The sequence below is a fragment of the Botryllus schlosseri genome, chromosome 13 (assembly GCF_051294905.1).
Source record: "Botryllus schlosseri isolate E-star chromosome 13, Bs_hap1, whole genome shotgun sequence".
Lineage (NCBI taxonomy): Eukaryota > Metazoa > Chordata > Ascidiacea > Stolidobranchia > Styelidae > Botryllus > Botryllus schlosseri.
This window is the reverse complement of record NC_137248.1, coordinates 9,324,510-9,347,625: the sequence shown is the minus strand read 5'-3', so window position 1 is coordinate 9,347,625 and position 23,116 is coordinate 9,324,510. Positions and strand designations below refer to the sequence as shown.

The window sequence follows — 23,116 nt, the reverse complement described above, 5'->3', positions numbered from 1 at the left end:
GGTAATCCTGAAGACTGGCTAATATTGATTTAGAAGAAATTGCTTGTATTTCGACTTGACTGCGGACATGCTCGACGACTGTCGGATAGCAGGCGAGATGCTGTTCCGCAATTGGGGTCCGGCATACTTGATAGAGCAATGCCTTTTCTTGTATTCAGTCCTGATCATATGGTAGTTGTTCTTCGTTAACGCGTGTGTGCTGTGACCCTCTAGCTGTGTGCTGTGATCCACTGGCAGATAGCAGTTGGTCAAATTGTCATTTCATGGATGTTTATTGAAAAGATGAATCTCAAGTGGTCAAATTACATTTTCAAAGTCAATTCATAAAACAGCTAGCATGACGAGTAGAAAACTTTGTTCTAATACTAAATAATGTTTCGAACTAATCGGCAATGGTCGCTTGAGACAAATCAATGTATGGTTCCAGTCTCGGGAAAAGAGGCAAATCACATTTGAACTTTGATATGTCTTCGATCAGCACCGACTACAAAATGAAAGATTGTGATGTCAGAAAAGAAACCATTCAAGTCGCATAATTGTAACAAAGGTTCGATAAGCATGCAAGCTAGCAAGCAGGTTTCAAAAATAGGCGGATAGGAACAATATGTACCCAGTAAAAGACTTATTTCTAATACCTGTATATTGCACGAACATTCAAGACTATCCCTGCTACTTCTAAAGTACCACTGACAAGATTCAATATACTTACAGGTTGTAGTTCAGGACATTGAAGAAGACCCTCCTGCAGTAGACTATTATGTTTAGCAGTATCAATTTCAGATGGACCTGAAATAGCACGGAATGTACCGCTGAACTACCGGATAGAGTAAGCAGGCAAACTTACAATCGTCAATATGCTTTCCGATGATGTAAGTGGTCAGTTTCGCTCTTTTAGCACCCTTGCGGTTGAGGTAGTCGTTGTAGAACTTTATGACATCATCTTTTGTTATCGCGGAAATTTCCTCGGCCTCAATCTCTTCTGCATATGAAAACATAGGGTATATAGCATTAACACAACCACCGATCGTACTGCCACAGAAAAATCAGGAGATCAAAGCAGTCAGCGTTGCTTCTAAAATAGAAGTAATCATTTCTAAGATCTGTAAAAATTAATTCACGTGAAAGAAAGGTATGAAAAGTAGATTTTGACAAGAGGTTGCATACTTTCCCCAGTTCGACCATGGAAGCTACTTTTGATCTTGCAAGATGCACCTTCATGACAGTGTTGGGATCAAGTCACTACCTTCGAGTCACGAGTCATCTCGAGTCATTGCACATTTTGACTCGAGTCAAGTCAAGTTAATCGATTTTCAAAGGTGACTCGAGTCAAGTCAAGTCACTCGTTTTTTGGATGTGACTCGAGTCAAGTCAAGTCAAGTCAAGTCGAGTCACGAGTCAAGTCACAATTCAAGTCAAATTGAATTTTCGAAGTATCAGTGACGATTCAAAGTCATTACATTTTGCTAGTTGTGTGAAAGACAGAATAATTTGCCATTTATCTTGCATCAAATAACTAATATAAAGCTTAATATGCATGCAAGAAGGCGTCTATCACACACACGTAGAACCGCAAATAAAATAAGCGACTAACTGTATAGCTATGCTACAGTCTGTTCTAATATAAGCCAATAGGATCGAATACGAAGCCTCGAGAAGTTATAACAAATTGATATGGATTTGAATCATTCAAGTGGGTTGGTAAAGGTGATCACTGCGCAATGTTAGCACTGAGCCGTCCAAGAAACATAGATACGTTAATTGTTATTGTATTATTATTCTTCCACTACTGCTACTACTACGACAACGTAACCTGTGATCATTTCGTCTGTGGTCAATATATTTGTGATGTAATGATGGAGGATCATTCAAACGTACATTCAGTGAATGCCTGGTTACTCTCACAAGTGACACAGGTGTATCGCGAACAAATCGACCATATGCACAAAATACACTGATTTGATTGATACCATTTACTTGATGACTTGAAATTGACTCGTAAATTTTGGTCCGAGTCACGAGTCAATCCGCATTTCTGAAGCGCCGAGTCAAGTCAAGTCAAGTCATTTTTGTCAAGTGACTCGAGTCAAGTCAAGTCATACGAAAAAGTGACTCGAGTCGGACTCGAGTCAAGTCATGACTCGAGTCATCCCAACACTGCTTCATGACCAACACAAAAGACCTGATGACACTACAAATAGGTACAATCGTCGAAAATATATTCAGCTGTTACTCAGTTATTCAGGCCAATTCCCACGGTACTTATATGACGATCCAGTGTTGTAATGACTCGACTCGAGTCGCGTTTTTTTTGTGACTCGAGTCATTTTTTCAAATGCGTGAAATGACTCGAGTCAATTTTTGTATCGACTCGACTTTACCCGAGACATTGTGCATGATTCGAGACTGGGACGGCCAAGACAGACATTTCGTTGTAACTTCGAAGAATAGTAAAGTTACCACATTATCGGTATTTCGTCTATCAGTCCTGATACTTGGAAAATAGGGCCAGAAACTGCTAAAACTGAGGAAAATTACGATATTATGAATGCAAGACATTCTATAATACTCGAGCAGAGTAGAAAAAGTGGGTTGGACCGGAAACTGAACATGACTTGGACTCGGACTCGAGTCAAAACTTAATGACTCGGACTCGACCATCTATTAGCTGGCTAGGACTTGATTCGGTGGTGAATTGAAAATGACTTTACTTGACTCGAGTCAAAACTATAAAAGTGATATTGACTTGTGACTTGGTTACGACCCTGTGACGATCACTTTTACTTATATAGTGACGCAAACCAATTCCAAAACCACTTTCTACTTTCCAAAATTCAAACCGTAAAGACTACTTTTTCCTAAAAAATGGAAAGTAGCCTAAAAACATAATCACTTGCGGAGGTAATACAAGACAAATTTTACTTTGAAAAAGTGGGGAGGAAAATAACCAAAAGTCAATTTTGTAACTCTTATACTTCATATCACTGACATTTGCAGAATAATGATCAAGCCTCTTGCCGTCCACGACGTAATATTGAAAATTAACATGATCTGTGTTTTTGTGGCAAAGTGTTGGCATTGCCTGATGCAATGTAGTTTAAGGTTACCCAGCATCTCAACCACGTCAGGTGAAGCCAATCGGGAACAGAAATATGGAATGACTGCTCGAAATAACTTTGCATTAAAGTCATTGGATCACTGGTCTGAGTATGCAAATTCCTACTCACCCCGCCCAAACATGTACTGTTTGGATAATATTTCGCCCCAGTATCGCACGGCTTGCGATTTCAATTTCTTCGGCTTCTCCAATTTCTTTGTTTTCAAAGCATTCTTGTGCTTGTCAAACTCGGTGATATCCATGTCAGCCAACGTTTCCTAAATGGAGAAACGCACCCGATAGCATTCGCGCACCGAACGCCTCTAGATATGTATCCAATTACCGAGATGTGATCGACGTACGCTTCCACCCTGGCTTCCAAATATTCCGGAGATTTGTCGGACTGTACCAGGAATCGTAGTCCTTGCGTGTCGTTGCTGCATTTAACGCCGCTGTGCACAATGTATCCCAACTGTTCCCTGAACGAGCAATATATTCACCCAAAAGAGTTCAATGGACGCAACTGAAGAGGGTCATTAACAGGCATCCAAGAGAAAATAGCGTTGGTAGAAGTAGAAAAATAACATCATAAATTTATACTCAATTACAAGTTGAAGTACTCAGTGATTTGCAAGATACGTCATAACTACGTTTGGAAGAAAAAATACTTGGGTAGTCTATGCAAGTACATTTTGGTGAGGGGTCGCATACTTTAAGCAATTGATCCGAAGTGGTTACCGTTACTTGCGAAATTGCAGGTGGCATTTTCTTGACTAGCCAATACTCAGAAGCGCAAATCAATGCAGAGTCAGCATCTAGAATCTGCTCGCATATTACATTGCCAGGGAACAACGTAGAGGTGTGGGTGTCGTACAATCCAACCCAATAGAAGACTGCAACAGCACGGTCCATAGACAGTAGACACACTTACTTGGTTCTCAAAACGTTGAAAAACGGCTCCGAGATGATTTGCGCCATGACGTCGAGCAGAACGTTTTCGCGAAGGTTTTGCATTCCGATCTGGAAGAAGACGTGTACCGCCGATATTTCGCGGAACTCGTGCTTCTGTTTGTAAACGTACGCGGAGCCTGTCGGAAGTTGAGACGTTACCATTTGAGTCAAATCATCGCCGTACCAAACCTTACCGTGGGGCAGTTCGACGTTTCTGGGATGTACAATTTGCGATGGCAGCAGAAAACGTGTCGATGACTTTTTTCTCAATGTGCCCATCACTGCGTTCTCCACTTTTAGTGCGTCTGTGGAAACACAATCGTAAAAACCAACTAGAGTCCGGCAAAATCGAGTGTCTTTCAGTAAATGCTGTTTTTGTGAACGTCCGTAGCCTTGTGTGACACTTCTTGAATGTGACAACATTTGGAACGATGCAATATGAACAAATGAGATTTCAAGGCCCCGAATGCTGGTAAGAAAGTATCAATACGACAATTCCAGTCGGTAAACTAACTTTTAGTCACAATAGGTGCAACGTACGCGTTGTTTAAAATCAATAAAGGCTCGAGTCACAATTTTTTTGTCAACTCGATTTGACACTGTAACTATCTGCGGAGCTTAGAATTTATTTATACATAAATAAATATATTCTATAGTACTAGTGTAGGAAGATTCGAGATATTATAAGGGCAACAGCATGACCCGTTCACAAAAGCATTACCCGGAAACGCTATATTTCAAACTTCGTATCGTCCTGGTCAGACCCTGGCTCTGAACGGTAACAAAACCCTCGACATTATTAGCTCACCATCTTTGGTCAAGTTCCCAAAACACAACATCTCGACGTGAAGTTGCGAAAGCAGCATGGGTATAAATTTGTTCAAATTATCGACGGTCAATTCTGAAACAAAGGACACGTCATGAGCCAAGGCGATGCGCTATTATACAGTGTTGGGATGACTCGAGTCATGACTTGACTCGAGTCAGACTCGAGTCACATTTTTCGTATGACTTGACTTGACTCGAGTCACTTTGCTAAAATGACTTGACTTGACTTGACTCAGCCTATCAGAAATGTGGATTGACTCGTGACTCGGAGCAAAATTCACGAGTCAATTTCAAGTCATCAAGTAATCGGCTTTGATTAAAATCACTGCATCTTGCATATGTTCGAATTGTTCGCCATACGCTGGTGTAACCCGTGAGAGCGACCAATCATTTAATGATCGTGCGTTTTACTGAACCTCCATTGTTCTCTCACTAATGAATTGACCGCAAAATAATTGATCGAAGCTTACAGCTTAGGTTGTCGTAAACTCGTATAGTAAAGTAAATTCTGTTCTCTGATTTTACCTTAACCAAACCTATTGTTTTATTGAAACTGAATTCGGATATAGTTTATATCGTCCTCAACCATTGGCGCTGACTCGAATTGTATCATATAGATTTGTAAATGCGTAATGTATTGCATCTTATCAGTTCGTATCTATTCTCTATCTTGGCTGGTAACTATAAACTGAGGTTTAGCAGTTCTACTTATATGTGATCGATACAGCGCCTTCTTGCTTGTATATTTCACCCTATATTCGTTCATCGGTTCAAAATCAATGACCACTCAATCTGTATTACAGACAGCTAGCAAAATGCCATGAAGTAGCGTACCTCATACTTTGAAAAGACAACTTGATTTGAATTGTGACTTGACTCGTGACTTGACTTGACTTGACTCGGCTTGACTCGAGTCACCTCCAAAAATCGAGTGACTTGACTTGACTCGAGTCACCTTTGAAAATCGATTGACTTGACATGACTCGAGTCAAAATGTGCAATGACTCGAAATGACTCGTGACTCGAAGGTAGTGACTTGATCCCAACACTGCTATTATAATTTATCCATTACTTGGCAGGGCGTCGTACTTTTCCCGTTTGGTCCAGGCCACTTCCGACCTCAGCACCGTGCTGTAATACATGCTGTGGTGGTACGGCTGTTCCACAGCAAAGTTTTGAAGACTTCTTTGGTACTGAAAGCGAACCGGCCTGCATTATCAGCCAATTTCACATTAAATTTCGCTCCCATCTGAATTATTCATAAAACACACGAATGCACCACATTTTTTCCATCATCGCCACATTTTTTAAATGAGTTTCAAGTGTAGTCAATGGGGTTTCAGATACCACTATTCTAGACAAATACACATGACAACGCAAGCTATCAAGAGTAAACTTTGAAGACAACAAAAACTGAAAGGTACGAATAGAATTCAAGAAATCATACCAAAAACAGTTCCTACCAATTCCTTTAACACCGTAAATCTTTGCGGGTCGATTTTGAAGTCCGTAATCTTAGCGAGGATCTTATCGAGCATAACTGCTTGCCTATCTTCATACCCGCTGATGTAAAGCTGAGATAAAACGAGGTTTTGTTTAACAGTTTTAAAATATTGGCATGGAAAAAGCTTATTGAGGGCAAACTACAGCAGAAGAGCATAGCAAGACAGTAAGAAATTTAGGGGAAATGTAAGTCTTACGATTGAGCACATATCATAAGCACCTACATAGAGATAATACTCTTTAACCCATTATAAGACCAAACCGCAATTACAAGCCAACACATTATCCTGCATTCATTTCGAAGCAAGTTTGGTAGGAACATATCGCGAATGGAAATAAACATAGAACATATACCATCATTCCATTTCTTGTATTCTCCAACTCGTACGCAAGTCCGGCGATCGTAGCGTTATATGAATACTCGTTCAGCGCGTCTTCAAACAAATCTGAAAATCTTTGAAGGTAAATCACGAGACTTCACGGCAAATAGTTTAGCTAATATTACCGACAAACATGTGCAGCATGTTACAATGGTGCGGGTCTACGTATGCGAACGGGCTGTAGAAATCCATGAAAACGCAGGCTTTCGGGAGTTTGAAGGTGTCGTCTTGCCGAAACCAGACCATGGAATAGCCGTCATTCTTAGATAAAGTCACAGTAAGATCAAGTGTGTTCAATTCTTTTTATAAATGCAGTTTCTACCTTGACCAGGCGGGGTCGGTCTGGGTTGTTCTCGGAAAGTTCTTTCACATCCAGCTTCGTGGGTATGAACTCATTTATGTCGGGCAGGCGGAGGTTTTGATTGAGAGGAGCGTTCCTCCACCGTTCCAATAGGGAATTTTCGATGGGCATCAAGGAATATTCCGTCCCGTACCATTTTTCTGTTTTATCCGTCTTTCCTTTGTAGGCTTGCGATAAAACGGCGATCCTGATATGGAAAATTGAGGATTTCAGGTTATGCAATGATGGCACATCTGCTTGATAAAATTGCATTTTTACGATGCCGGTGGCTCTATTAAGCCAAGGGTGGGTAACTATTTTTCCTAATGCGCCAATTCAGAAGTAGAAAAGATTGTAGCGGACCGAGCCAAAAGTTTAAACAATCTTTTTCGGCGTATAAATTTTGTTTCTAAATTGAGAGCAGTAAATTGCATTGTTCACGAGGAGCTGCTAAATGGACGTGTTAAAAAGCAGCTTGCCATAGGTAATCAGACAGTGATGAAACAAACATTGTTTGTAGAGTATAGTTCAAACCTTGTCTGTTATCATTATTGTTACATTATTACGAATTAAACGGTCTGTGATTTTACCCACAGTAACGCTGAAGTTAGAATTGACATTTATTCAAGGTTACCAATCCAAGTTTATGTACGCAAAAAGAATTTCTCTACAACTTGTAATCTCACATTAGTTTCGCATGTTTTTATGTATGTATTTGCCGTACCTTAGCGATGATATCGCCAGCACCCGTCCATATCAGCACACTGATATTAATGTGTATGTGTGATTGTTTTTACTACCGTAGCTTTCCATGTATAATGCGCAAAATTTTACCGATGTTTTGTCCTAAAATCGGGGGAGTGCGTATTATGCATGGGTGCAACAAGCCTGGAAAAAAATCTCCCTCGAAATATAACTTGAAATCACACCTTTCTTCATGTTTGTTTTAATCGCGCATCACATTCAGCCATCGTGCCCACTGCCCAGTAATTCCTATTATCAGTGTTACGAGCTGCCAATTAGTGAGAAGCGTGTTGCCAATTTGCGAGAGTCGTCTGCGCTGCACAACAGCAAGCGATCTCCTGCTGAGCTTAGGGTGGAGTGAAAAAAAGAAAAATTTGAAATGTAAAAAGTGCCTTTGATGTTTGGTCCCAAATCTCAAATGAATTACTTCCATCATAATTTCAGGTTCTTGCGCCCTCTAGTGGCCGTGCAATTTCACCGAACGAGCCAAAAATAGCTAATTTTGCCATATCTGGATAACCGCTTATGCTAGAAAGCTGATATTGGGCTTAAAATCTGCGGAAGCAGCATGTTTCTATCTCACTTCAATAGAACTTTGTCTTGAAAATGTACAGAAAAAAAGTTACAAGCCAATTATTGATTTTTAGACCGCCATTAAAATGTTGGTTGATTTTACCTAGTTTGCAATGCCAATTTGCATGTTACAATTTGTTACATTGCTGCTTTAACAGCAAAATCTTGTTTGGTGGACCAATGAGTTGATTTTTATACCAACCTGGCATAATTTTGATCAGTAGAGAGAATGATTAAACTTTCATCATATTACATGATATGATGATTTATGATATGAAGTTGGTGAAATGGGTATCTTCCTGTTCAACTCTACAACAAACGATAGGCCAAGATTAAAAAAGTGAATCAGTTGCAGTAAATCAGCTATATAATTTATATATTCATGTATGCTTTGTTGAAAATGATGATTTTCATATCACTTAAGACATTGTTAAACTGTTTTATATATTATACATATTGTTCAAGCTGATGTACTCATCTTTGGAGTATTCTGGAACTTTCATAGTCAACCTCAAGTCTCCCAGTAGAAGTGATGATAACTCAGTTTGAAAGTGTTCTGGTTTCTGGTGTATCTTGGAGTTGATCTTAAAATACTCTGGTATATTGATGTTAAAACTGACTCCTCCATGTGTAGTATCATAGGCCGCTGCCTGTATGAAAAGGTCTCTTTAATATACTTTGCTATGTGTGTGAATTGAACTGATATTGTCTAGTATAAGTACAGATTCAGAATTTCATCATGTTCGACTTATAGCAGATTGGGGTTTATGTACAAGTAATAACAAGAAAAAGATCCAAATCTGCTGTTGCTTGCAAGAAGTTGCACTGTGGAGAAACTTTTCGAAGTGTTGATGGTTTTCCTTCTGGAATACTCCCAACTAAAGGACAAGTGAATGAGGGTATGCTCAACTTTGATCACTTTAGTTGTGATCGAACAACTGTCTTCAACTGTCTTCAGTTGGGAGATTCCAGAAGGAAAACCATCAACATTTTGAAAAGTTTCTCCACAATGCAACTTCTTGCAAGCAACAACAGACTTGGATCTTTTTCCTGATAACAATATGTCAATTACTTGTAGTACTTGTACATATGATAAACCACAATCCGCTATAAGTAGAACATGATGAAATTCTGAATCTGTACTTATACTAGACAATATCAGTTCAATTCACACACATAGCAAAGTATATTACAGAGACCTTTTCATACAGGCAGCGGCCTATGATACTACACATGGAGGAGTCAGTTTTAACATCAATATACCAGAGTATTTTAAGACCAACTCCAAGATACACCAGAAACCAGAACACTTTCAAACTGAGTTATCATCACTTCTACTGGGAGACTTGAGGTTGACTATGAAAGTTCCAGAATACTCCAAAGATGAGTACATCAGCTTGAACAATATGTATAATATATAAAACAGTTTAACAATGTCTCAAGTGATATGAAAATCATCATTTTCAACAAAGCATACATGAATATATAAATTATATAGCTGATTTACTGCAACTGATTCACTTTTTTAATCTTGGCCTATCGTTTGTTGTAGAGTTGAACAGGAAGATACCCTTTTCACCAACTTCATATCATAAATCATCATATCATGTAACATGATGAAAGTTTAATCATTCTCTCTACTGATCAAAATTATGCTAGGTTGGTATAAAAATCAACTCATTGGTCCACCAAACAAGATTTTGCTGTTAAAGCAGCAATGTAACAAATTGTAACATACAAATTGGCATTGCAAACTAGGTAAAATCAACCATCATTTTAATGGCGGTCTAAAAATCAATAATTGGCTTGTAACTTTTTTTCTGTACATTTTCAAGACAAAGTTCTATTGAAGTGAGATGGAAACATGCTGCTTCCGCAGATTTTAAGCCCAATATCAGCTTTCTAGCATAAGCGGTTATCCAGATATGGCAAAATTAGCTATTTTTGGCTCGTTCGGTGAAATTGCACGGCCACTAGAGGGCGCAAGAACCTGAAATTATGATAGAAGTAATTCATTTGAGATTTGGGACCAAATATCAAAGGCACTTTTTGAATTTCCAATTTTTCTTTTTTTCACTCCACCCTAGTGAGCTGGTTTGCCGTTTGTAAGCGAGCAAAATTAGGTCATTGATTTCCGCACGCACGCGCGCGTCCATCCGCTCTGGTTCGTCGCGTTAACGACAGGCCTGAACAATCGCATATACAACGCACCATGTGTGCAAGATGTAATCGCTGGCCTGAACACTACAGTCCCATCTCCAACAGGCCTGGTGCGCACGACATAATCATTGGCATGAGGAATCGCATCTGTAATAGACGTCGTGTGCAAGATGTCGCTGGCCTGAACTATCGCGTCGCGGACCTCGCGGGCTTTGGCCGCTATCTACTATAGTTCAGAGACCATGCCGTTAAGTGTATAATGATAACAAATCGTTATGTCATGATTGTTCAACAGTGACATCGCAACACAGAATGACATCAAATACTAAAACATAACTATTCATGTACTGCGAATGCAGGGTGCGCACTATACATGGGTACAGAGTACAGGCTTTTTCCCAGAATTAACACGCCATTTTAAGGGTGCTTATTATACATGGGAACGAATTATACAAGGAAAATTACGGTAATCAAAATTGTTGCTAATATTCCGGATAACGAAGCGATCAAAATTTCTCTCTTACGGTTTTGGTTTGATTTGAAGTTTGACGAATATATATATTCACGATGCAAGTACATAATTATCGAGAAACTCAGAATCCAACGATGGACCAATTGCGTTCAAGTCTGCCAACTACAGTGACCCATACTTCATATTGTCCGGAGTGAGCTTATCGAGAACCGTTTTGATCATTTCAGGATTATTTTCCTTCATCAGCACGCTTCCTGTCAGAACTTTTTCCATCGGATACCAGTTGATATTCGAAGACAGTTTTGTTACGTATGTTATTGGCTTTTCCTTGTCTGAAATAGCATTACATTTGTCGCGATGAAGTCGGCAAAAATAATTGGAACTAAGGATAACTGTGGCGGATAGTGTTCACATGGAAGTGGTAAGTTCGAAACCCATTTTACTCAAAGTGAAATTGATTGTTGGCGTGCAAGTGCCTAGTATAAAGTTCGTCAAAAGCAGGGTTGTAATGAGTCGGGTTCGACTCGATTCGTGATTTTTTGGTGACTCGACTTGACTCGAGTCATCGTGCATGACTCGAACCTAGTCATTTGACTCGAGACTAGGACGACCAAGACAGACTAGGCTACTATTGTAAAGTAGTAAAGAATAGTAAAGTCACCACATTATTGGTATTTCCGACCAGATTGAACTCAAGCTGAACAGTGAACGTAATGACTTGGACTCGAGTCAAAACACTATGACTCGGACTCGACCCTCTTTTCACTGACTTAGACTTGACTCGGTGGTGAATTGAAAATGACTCGACTTGACTCGAGTCAAAACTATAAAAGTGAGATTGACTTGTGACTCGGAACCTTGTGACTTGGTTACAACCCTGGTCACTAGAATAATAAATCTGGAGAGCGCTCAAATTCAAAAGACCCTACTTTAAATCAACACATCCAGAAATTTCCTGTTAATGCTTTAAAAAATTACACAGTACATCGATTACATCGTCACGATAGCAAAGGCTCTGAGTTCAATATCCGAGCTATTTTCAAATATTGTAATACAGGAATTGTGTTGCAGGAAAATGAGTTTCCAACTGCACAAAATCTGCTCAAGACTGGGGCTGGACAGAACGATACGCATACTCAAGTCCGAACCGAGAATTAACTGTAATGATTTGAGACGAGTGATGATTTTTTGAGAGTACTGAAACTATACATCCAACTATTTGAGTAAGTGTTTTAAGTGGATGAGATTTACTTCAATAAGGTGATACTTCATTACTGAGCACAACTGCAACAGCATACCTTTGAAATCAAACGACAGTGCGGCAACGTCTCGGAGTTCGTTAAAAATCCACTCCTTCGGCCCCTCTTCTCTCAGCAACTTGATATATTGCAGCATAATCATAATGATGTCATCGACGTGATCTGCAGATGCACAAGAAGCAGCTGTAATACGATATCTCAACATAGCAGTCGGAAATTGATACCACACGCTAGTTGAGCATATGCGATGAACCGTTTCTGTGAAAACAGCCTCTTGTTCAAGCAAGCGTAAACCGATCTTGATAGTCTGTTTATTCAAAAGATCAGAATTCAAATTTGGACACCTAGCTCAATCTCAATACATATAAACATAAAAATCACAAGTAGACTGCTCTATAACCATACATGACCAGTAACTCCTATTACTTCTACTCAGTATGTATTGTCTACTTGCTGCACTTACGGAAGAGGGTACGCTTTTAAACAGCACCCACTTATATTTAAACAGGTTTTGAGGTAAAGCACTTAATCTATACATTTCAGATCATAGTTTTGCATCATGTATTCGAGCGAAAGAGTCCTAAAAATCAGACAATATTGGCACTGAATAGCGGTGACAGATTATAAGTTGGAAAAACGCCCCGTTTATGGCGCCATTCATTGAGTTAGTCTGTAATATACATTTTGCAATGTTGAAAGGTGTCACTGGCAATTAACCGACAACAGATTATGACAACTAAGTTTTCAAACTACTTGGAGTACTGCTAGAACCTTTTGCTTACTTCTACTTCAAGAAGTTTTGCCATGTTTCGAAATCGGCTCCTACTTGTAATCGAGTTTCATCTACCGGCAGGGTTGCAATGACTCGACTCGAGTCTGAATAGAGTCGCGATTTTTTTGGTGACTCGACTTTCAAACGAGTCAATTGACTCGACTCGAGTCAATTTTTGTATTGACTTGACTTGTACTCGAGTCATTGTGCACGGCTCGAATCAAGTCATGTGACTCGAGATTAGGACGGCAAAGAGAGACATTCCCTTGCAACTTTGAAGAGTAGTAAAGTTACTACATGATTGGGATTTCGTCTATCAGTCCTGATACTTGGTAAATAGGGCCAGAAACTGTTAAGACTGAGGAGAATTACTATATTATGAATGCGAGCCCTTCGATATCACTCGAGCAGAGTCGTAAAAGGGGGTTGAACCGGATTGAACTGAAAACTGAACATCATGACTTGGACTCGGACTCGAGTCAAAACACTAGCACTCGGACTCAACCCTCTACAGCAGTGATTCCCAAGTGCGGCCCCCAGATAGCCTTCTTGCGGCCCCAAAAATATATTGAGAAATCGATTTATGACAAAAAATAAAATTTGTATTTATAAAATACTCTTGCTTGGCTTGGCCTCTGTAGTTTTTAATTATAGAATTGCAGAAAAGTTGCGAGTATAGACTGCTAACGTTACGTCACTGCTGTGTCAATGCAATGTGCCCTAACTTTCCAGTTGAACGAGCAGTATCTATAGATATAAATATGTATTGATAACTTTCAAAACGGAGGAAAATCCTGAAAAAATGGTAAATTCTTCCCACATCGTGGTCGCTTAACCAAAAAAGAAAGAGGCGCAACTCCCAGAAAATACAGTTTTTCTTTCACGTTAACAGGTGGTTGACTGGAAAAAGGTTCCCGGCTCCCGAAATAGCCGCCGTAGCGTTCCTACAGTGCTGACTTAGTGTATATCAGTCGAATTTGGCCCTATATGTAACCAAAATCCTCAAAAAGAAGACAAAATCTCAAAAAAGAAGACATTTGGGCGTCCTCCGAGGACACTTTGAAAAAATCAAAAAAGATGACAAATCATCTTAAAAGAGGACGAGTGGTAACCCTGTGATAACTAGATGTACAACACGTGACTCACGGTTGAATACGCCGAGATGCATACTACTTAGCCGGCTAAAAGCAGCATAACTGGTAGTCCTATAGTCAGGGCCGTAACTGCCGCAACCCAAACCCCCCAATTGAGGGGGGCCGAGATCGAAGAGGGCCCAAAATTATTTCGTTAATTAGCATAAATTATAGAGTATTTTTTGAAAATTTATGTAACTTTTTTATGCAACTTTTTCGCGCTTTGCGCGATTTCAATTCGCCACATATCTTGATTATTGGGTACTCTTGTCCAAGAAAAAATTCGCAAGATTTTTAGAAATGGGCATATCCGCGTTGGCCATGATCGCACCACAACGCACCAAGACGAAGTTTTAGGCCATGTAACATGTGACTCCAAGAAGTGTGTCAGAACGATTGGCAGCGAGAAAGCCTTGGCCGTAAAGGACTGCTTTTATGCTGACCAAAGACTACGAAATACCCAAAACTTCGTTATATATTATATACAAATACATATAGGTTTAATTGTCCATATAGGCGCCTAAATGACTGGCGCCGAATGTTCTTGTCTTGGCAATCTGAACCTCACAAGACAAATACCATCCCGCAGGAAAGAAAATAATATGCCAGTGAAGAAATACCAATCTGAAATCGTGTGATCTTTCAGTTTAGTAGGTTTTTTAGGCAATTCTACATTTTTTGATATAGCAGACAGGAGGTCACGAAATAACATCATGTAAAGAAGTTATACCTAGGGGTCCGCCCGCCCGAAGATGTTTAATTTTACAGGGTCTGCAGTTTCAAAGACACCTCTCACTCAGCTCTACCGGTAAATCTGATTGCGTGATGGGCAAAGAGGACAACCATGCAATTCCCGATCTTATTCACCGATTTTATCATGAATTATCGAAATATTCGCACGTCGCGCTGTCTCACTAAGCAGTACAACTTTTATTTCCTGGCAAAAGCGAACAACGTGATGCGGGGTCAGTTTATCACCCTATGGGAGCCCGGGGTCCTGACGTTCCTGCCAACGGGTATACTCCCGGAGATGTTTAATTACTATTGAGGGGGCCTATACCTTTTCAAACACACCCCCCTCACCTCTACCGGTAAATCAGATTACATGAACAGATACAGGATGAAAATTGATAGCAATACATGCGTTTCCAGATCATATTGACCGATTCAGTCATGAAACTAAAGAAATTTCTCGGGCTTCGCGCGTTTAGGCGAGAAAAGCTGATTCACTCAACGGACACCCAATGTAGCAGATAAGTAGCGGTAAACAGTGTACAGTTTGGAAATCTCACCAGGACGATAAAACCACTCCGAAATAGCCATGATGACTGTTTGGGTCCGTTTCATAGCCGTAGTATTCGTGCGGCCCCGACCGTACTCTGAAATTCTAAATTTGGCCCTCACACCGAAAAAGTTTGGGAACCACTGCTCTACAGTCTACTAGCTGACTCGGACTCGGACTTGACTCGGTGGTGAATTGAAAATGACTCGACTTGACTCGAGTCAAAACTATAAAAGTAAGATTGACTTGTGACTCGGTTACAACCCTATCTACCGGTATGCCTAATTGACCTCCAGAAATCATTGATTGGAATGATTAGAGAGAGAGGAGGTAATTACAGGACAAACACGGTGGATAGCCGCAACTACGAAGAAGCGGAATCTGTGAACAGGCATTCCCAGACTGACTTCCAGACAGAAATTTTCAAGTCCGGATCTCAATGACGAATCCAGATCCAAAAATTACTCCAGAGTCGGGTTCTAGTTCAATCCAAATCCAGCGTAATGATCAACCCTAGTAAACATACCTATTCCGGTGGCCGTTAAATCGACTTGAATCGACATAAAGTCGAATCCGCGCGAGCCCCCGCTCGGTCCCGCAACCAGCCAGTTCACCCAGCCCTTGTTCTTTAATTCCGACAGCAAACTGCCGCAACCTTCGTGCCCGATAAGATGCGATATATAATGCTCTGGCTAAGAGAGGTAAAGATTTACTGAGCGACACGACGGCGCGGTGATATGCGAGTGTTACCTTTGAATCGTAGTAATTAAATAAATCAGGAATCGGGAAGGACAGCACGAGAAGACGAATGTCCTTTACCGGGACGCTGATGCATCGTTTCTGTAAATATTGGTTATCAACTGCTGTTAAAACTTGGACACTTGTAGATTCCAGGTCATTGTACTTTGTTACATATAACTTCTGAAAATACAATCAAGCTAGTATCACCAAGAAACATACTACATACTAGTTATACACTGTTTGTCATAGCTGAAGTTGACATTCCTTGAACCGTGTTGATGAATTTCTCACATACAGATTGATGAATGTTATTCGAATTTGTGGCATTATATATCAGATTTGCTATTCCCGAATCTGGCAGTTTTGATATTTCAAGTAAAACGTGTATGGTCATGGAATCGCTGAATCTAGATATTCCGTCAATATTGCGTGTCAGTGTAGACTGCGGATGGTTAACGGGTTTCGGACCGCATTTCAGAGCAAGATCAAGAACATCTGCATGTGATCATGAACGTTTTCCTTGCGGTGAGACAAGGCAAAATTGTATTTGGAGTTGATGTTGCACGAAAAAGGCCTGTCCTATATACCTCGACCACCTTCGTAAGGAGAATCACATTGTAATGAAGTCATGGAACTGGGCTTGATCAGAGTATCGGCACATAGGAAACAGTTTATTTTGATTTGCACCATTGAGGTGCTTTGACGATGGACATACGGAGGAACTGCTAGGAGAGCAAGTCAGCACCACCAGTTTTGTTACCAACTCAATATCGTGGTGTGCGGATTACCTAGCCGGCGCGAATACCCATTTTACAGGCCAGTCTTTGGTCGGAACAGGTCATGGTTTGAACTCATAAAGTGGTCTTATTGGTCAGTTAAATGCAAGACATCCGAATAGAAGTCGTACAGAGGAAAGCAATGACATGCAGTTGTCTTGAAAAGAAATTCACTGCTATATATTGATAATGATTGTACCATATTGTAATAACACATGATATAAGTTTGAGTAACAGTGCTTATTCTAGGAATAACAAAAAATGTATAAAAAAATGTATAAAATCGAGAATAAAGGGTTATGGACCGATAGGTAAAATGACTAATTCACTTACAGCCATGTCTTCCTTCCTGTACGGTGACGCATCATAAGACGGAACTTGCACTTCTTTATTAACAGCCTCCGAAAACATACCGGTCACCATCTTCTCCAATTCATCAAGCGACTCACGACCGATCACAGACAACCCCATGATGTTAGCCGAGTAATATCGGCTGTGGAATTTCAAGAGTTCGTCACGAACGTTTTGACCTTTTCCTTTCGGGCACGAATCCAACGTTTCAATGTTACCTGATAATGTAAATGACGGCAATGATTTTACAAGATTGACAAGCTACATATCAATTTTATCGGGCAATTTTTTGTCAAAATTCATCACAAACGTGATTGATGCAAAAGTTCATCAAAACTATACAGGTGAGGGAGTAAAAAGCGTGAAGATTAGCGAATACCAATGTCACGCCACCTAGATTCACCACAGAATAGTAGAACACAAGCAAAGATAGGGTTGAAAGATATTGCATTCATGCATAAATATATCTGAGCAACCAGTAGCAACTGTATACGTAGCATACCTAAAAATTGTCACAGCATGAAATCTTTTACAGTGATTATACGCTCGCTGCACCCAAAGATAGCGACATTTCAAGTTTCAAAATTTTGTGATGCAATCCGTCAAATGCATATTACACAAAATCATCACAACCGCACTGTGGCTCCAGGATCCACATCAAGACCCAGGGAAAAATCTAATGATCACACCATATACAAAACAGCAGCCTGTAAAATACCGTGTTAAACTAGTTTTCAAGATTCACAGTAATCTTTCAAATCGCGCATTATCTATGATAAGAGGCACTACTTACTCTGGTGATTTTAGACTACTGGTAAATCCACTTCTAATATAACAGTTTTCATTTTTAGGGTTAAAATACTTACATTCTATTAACTGGGAACTTGCCACTTCTACTTGTACTAATGTATGTAACGTAAGTACCAGCAATGACATTATTTGACAGCCTACGGCTGCGATCACATTTTGGGAACACACGATACACATTGTCAATCTTAACCATATCGGTGAAATTGAAAGAAAAACACGTATTATGGTTCTATACCCGTTCCAAACTTTGCATAGACGTGGTCAGGATCGCTTGTCGCGCGGTCCAACATTTGCAGCCGCCACGCGTCGGACATGACGTTTTTCTCGTGTTCCGAATTCACGGCTTTTACTTCGCGATCAACACAAGACGCGTCAAACAGAGGACATGTAAAGAACTGAGAAAATCTGAAAAATATCGCGATACAGTTCAAGATAGCCACACGACACATCACTGAGAATATGAAGAAACGCTGTTTTTGCCAAAACACGACAACCATTCAAAAGGCAGTTCCCTAGAAGACCTGATATCTTCCTTCAAAAAGATAACGCCTAAATAGATTATATTACTGTGCCTGGAAAAATGAGATAAGACTCCAAATACCATAATTAATGACACCAACCCACAGATCAATCGTGACCTACTTTCAATAAGCTAACTTTACACAAATCAGACACGATATTTGAATGGATGGAAGAAAATCTCATTATTTGAACACAAGACACCAGCATATGGACATTCACTATACTGAAGTTCAGTCAATAAAATATGGTGTATTTTGAGAATGGAATTACGAATACAGATTAGCAAGCTGTCGGCAATCATTCCAAGTAAACGCTATACAGGCATCAAACCGAACGCAAGCAGGGTGAAGCAAGAATGGTTTACTTACTAAAGCATATGATATACCTATTTATCACTCAAGTTCATCAGCACCAAAACAAACATTGTGTAGTATTCGTGCAGCAGCAATAACAACAAATATGCTATACCAACCTGTCGAGAGCACCTTCCAAATGCTCATGGCCGACATCAAAATGATAGTTGGTATGGTCACAGTCGGTATACGCATTTGAAGACCCTGCATGTTGACTAATAAACTGAAAAATATGGGAGTTGCTGAATTACGATAGCAAAATTAAAATATAACACAATATCCAATTTACTTTAGAGTACTCGTCTTCTTTCGGGTACTTTTCCGTTCCAAGAAATAGCATATGCTCGCAAAAATGAGCGAGACCCGGTAGGTCGTGAGGATCTGACTCGAAGCCTACAATACAAATGGGAATAGATAATGACTCATGTACAACAATGTGATAAGTGGTGAAGGCGAACTCAGTACATGTGGTTACACTGAACACCAGCCTATTTTAAATAGGTTTGCTACTTTTGCCAGCTGCAATTGAGGAGGAGCAACATCTGGAACCAAGCAACGGCTAACATGAAGCCGCACATTATTGTCGTATCTACTGTAATGACCCTAATACAAAGAATAATATAATACAACTTTTGTCACATGTTTCCAAAAGTATTAGATTCATTAGCTTCCAGTAACTGGCAAAAATGATATAGTGTCCCCTACAGTGTCAAAAACGAAGTACTTCTCCTTTTTCCGAGTACTCAAGTAGGTTTTGCCTACTTGTAGCCTACTACTTACTCAAGTAGGCCTGCTTTTCAGAACTTCATTTTCTACCTCAACTTGAATTAGCTTTGTTGCCTCTTCAAAATTGCTACTTCTAGTAAATGTGCAGAAATTTACTGCTATTTCTACTTAAGTAGCAACACACCACTTTGACCACCTCAGACACCTTGTGCTATAGATTGCTACAGATAATATGACAGGTTTCAACAATGTTTATGGCATGTGCATGTCGAGACAAAACGTATCTATAAACTGAATTCTATGTTATAGGCTACACTGGGACCTGCGTCATGTTTCGTACCTACATTCACATCAAGTGAGGCGGCTGCTTTATCGGTGTCAGGGTCGCTTATCAACATCACCTTCATGTGATTTTGGAGGATGAGGCCCCGGTATTCTCTCTTGTCATTTTTCGACTTCTCAATTGACTGGATCACCCTGGAAAGTAATTCGTCAAAACGAAAATAAATTTGAATAAAACAAGAACCGTACACGGTAGCCTACCTTTTAGGAAATTCTGTTTTTGTCATGTCCATCATCTGACAAACCAAGTATCGTGTAGAAAAATTTGCTCTGTAAAATGAACATAATATGATATGAAATGATATATTACTGGAAGTCTGAAACACAATTTCCCGTTCATATATTTCAGTCAGTTACTGAAAATGATCATTAAAAGATACCTATCAATTCCGGGCTGAATAAACAGACATCAGTTCACTGTAATTAGGAAACCATACTGAAATGTGTTGACACACTGTGAAATAAGACCATCCAGGTTACCCGTAAATAATCAAAACACTCAAGGGTCATACTACTGATACTGATGACACGTTACGAATGATGATACCTACCTTTGGTTCGTATGGCAACAAAATTACAATCGATAATACATTTGTTAAGAAAAACATCAGTTGTGACCAAAAATTCGTAATTTGAACTGAAGCTGAGATATGAAGAACCTCCACGTACACTGTACAGAGCACTGGTGCATCTTTACATAATTTACATTATGCTTGACCATTGCATTAGTGACCACAATTGCTGTGACAAACAGAAGCTTATCACTTTCTGTATCGGGTTCACTTGGTTCATCGGGGAGAAATAAAGGTGTTATTTCCGCAATTGCTTGCATGTAATGAGAATTTTCTTTGAGTGACAGATTGAATTTAGTACGTGAACTTCTTCACACCACAAGAGATTAACAGTGCAGAGTTCGAAGGGCTTCAGCATTCAATTGTATTAGGCAGGGTTGTAACCAAGTCACAAGTCTCCGAGTCACAAGTCAATCTCACTTTCATACTTTTGACTTGAGTCAAGTCGAGTGATTTTTAATTTCACCACCGAGTCAAGTCAGCAAGCAGAGGGTCGAGTCGGAGTCGTGGTATTATGACTCAAGTCCGAGTCCAAGTCATTGCGTTGCCTGATCAGTTTCGAGTTGAAGTCTTGTTAAAACCACTTTTTATAACTCTGTTTGGTGATAACGAATGGTTCACATTCAAAATATACTAATTTCCTCATTTTTAACAGTTTCTGGTCGAGTTCACTGGTAATCGCATTTTCGATTACCAGTACCAAATAAGCAAAATACCAACAGTGTGGCTACTGGTTACTTTACTGTTCTTCGAAATTATAATGAAGTGTCACTCTCGGTCGTCTGAGACTTGAGTCAAAGTTGAGTCATCTTTGCATTTTGATAAAATGACTTGAGCCATATGACTTGGTGCGCAGAGTCACGCTCAATGACTTGAGTCAAAGTTCAGTCATCTTTGCATTTTGATAAAATGACTCGAGCCAAGTGGAATCATCTCACGACTCGAGTCGAGTTGAGTCATGAGATGAGTCGTGTCATTACAACCCTGGTTGGTACTAGGCCCTATTCCATTCCACTGTATAGAATTTGAAAGTAAGTATCTGCAGTTTCTTAATGCCCAGCTTTATCATCAAAAGCTACAATACAAACAATACTTAAATATATGCAATACAACGACCATACATGTACGGTACCTTTTGCCAAATTCCCAGCTAAACCGACGGAAGCCAATCGCAAATACCATCCAACGAACCAGTTCAAGTGATTTCCGCAGCTTCACTTCGAGTTGCACAGCGCTAAGAAAACATATACTGTAAACTGTATAAGTAGTAACAGCGCGCAATAAAAACCGGTCGACAAGTATACAATACAATACAATGCACCAGGGTGACCAGGCAGTGATAATCGAATGTCAACATGGAATGTGTTGCCAACTCCGGATGGAAGAAAATGGCTAAAACTGGTATCAAAAATCGCTAGATGTCGCTAAATATCGAAATGCACTGCATGTTTTGTCTCGCTTAGAGATGACTGTTACGCATTATGAACTAGAAATATGATAAGTGACTTTGGCCCCAGACGAGTAAAATATAGCTGAGAAGAATGTAATTGATATTATGGTTCAATTTAACACCTTTAAGGGATCGCCAGACAGGACGATTGGACATTTCTATTGCTATGGCACAGTAATCATTATGTTCAAGTTGTTATAGATCTGTTCCAATATTCAACGGTAAATCTAACGATGATTTAATTTGACTTAATGACATTTTCAATAGCCTTGTTATCAGGAGTATGCCCGAAACCCGCATTAGGCTGTACTGCTCCAATGCTCTGATATCAGATCAATATTTGTAAAAATTCTAAAATATTCTACCTATAAAATTGTGACACGTCAAATGTCCGCTAGCTGCAAAATTATAACGCGACAGCTTTTACGATGTCCTGATTCATTTGTACTCTCGCATGGTATCTACAGCTAAATATACAGCAACAATTTTATTCAAATATTTTAAAATGTGAATTTTTCGTGCCAGGCGTGTATTCACAATAGTAAATCACATTTTCAAGATGCGTGTGGACTGTCAGTATGGTCCTCAAATAAGGCCTAGTCGCAAATACACTGAATTCCCCTATCATTGGTGCCGCGACCCGCGGCGCCATCATAAAGTAGGACATTGGCCCGCGAGCACATTTGAGTTTGAGACCTCTGAATTATACATAACAAATGCTTGCGTTGGTAAAACTCTCAACACAGGATAATGTGCATCTCAACGAGTCAAATAAACTTTCACTCTATTTATACCTCACCCACGATAGCCGACACTTTCGCGAACCATAATATCAATTACATTCTTCTCAGCTATATTTTACTCGTCTGGGGCCAAAGTCACTTATCATATTTCTAGTTCATAATGCGTAACAGTCATCTCTAAGCGAGACAAAACATGCAGTGCATTTCGATAAAGCAGATCGCTTTGCGCAAAGATCGCT

At 39.8% G+C, this 23,116-nt stretch overlaps 1 protein-coding gene across 3 annotated transcripts; it reads right to left on the bottom strand.

Annotated features, from left to right (window-relative positions):
- Positions 1 to 253: 253 nt before the first annotated feature.
- On the bottom strand, positions 254 to 22,024 carry LOC145453397 (insulin-degrading enzyme-like). 3 transcript variants are annotated; one of them, XM_080331370.1, is made up of 24 exons: positions 21,817 to 22,024; positions 20,314 to 20,382; positions 20,111 to 20,247; positions 19,334 to 19,437; positions 19,164 to 19,267; positions 18,405 to 18,574; positions 17,342 to 17,577; positions 16,242 to 16,331; positions 16,018 to 16,183; positions 12,344 to 12,466; positions 11,224 to 11,377; positions 7,079 to 7,304; positions 6,882 to 7,017; positions 6,731 to 6,822; positions 6,337 to 6,447; positions 5,946 to 6,066; positions 4,854 to 4,946; positions 4,240 to 4,350; positions 4,026 to 4,182; positions 3,438 to 3,573; positions 3,225 to 3,372; positions 845 to 979; positions 710 to 786; positions 254 to 484 (listed from the first exon to the last, which is right to left on the bottom strand). In XM_080331370.1, exons 1-24 carry the CDS (start codon positions 21,864 to 21,866, stop codon positions 383 to 385), a joined length of 3,048 nt encoding a protein of 1,015 aa, XP_080187496.1. In that variant the 5' UTR covers positions 21,867 to 22,024; the 3' UTR covers positions 254 to 382. The 3 variants fall into 3 exon arrangements, with proteins under 3 accessions (XP_080187496.1, XP_080187497.1, XP_080187498.1); XM_080331371.1 differs by having other exon boundaries at positions 21,806 to 21,954; XM_080331372.1 differs by lacking the exons at positions 20,314 to 20,382; positions 21,817 to 22,024 and having other exon boundaries at positions 20,115 to 20,247.
- Between the last annotated feature and the right edge of the window lie 1,092 nt (positions 22,025 to 23,116).

Bases quoted from the DNA above. Each gene is read 5' to 3' on its own strand.
- LOC145453397 (XM_080331370.1), bottom strand. From the start codon at position 21,866: ATGGTATTTGCGATTGGCTTCCGTCGGTTTAGCTGGGAATTTGGCAAA. The intron at 19,268-19,333 runs GTAAATTGGATA...CATATTTTTCAG, and splicing joins AAGAAGACGAGTACTCTAAA to TTTATTAGTCAACATGCAGG. The intron at 18,575-19,163 runs GTTGGTATAGCA...GATATTTTTCAG, and splicing joins TTGGAAGGTGCTCTCGACAG to ATTTTCTCAGTTCTTTACAT.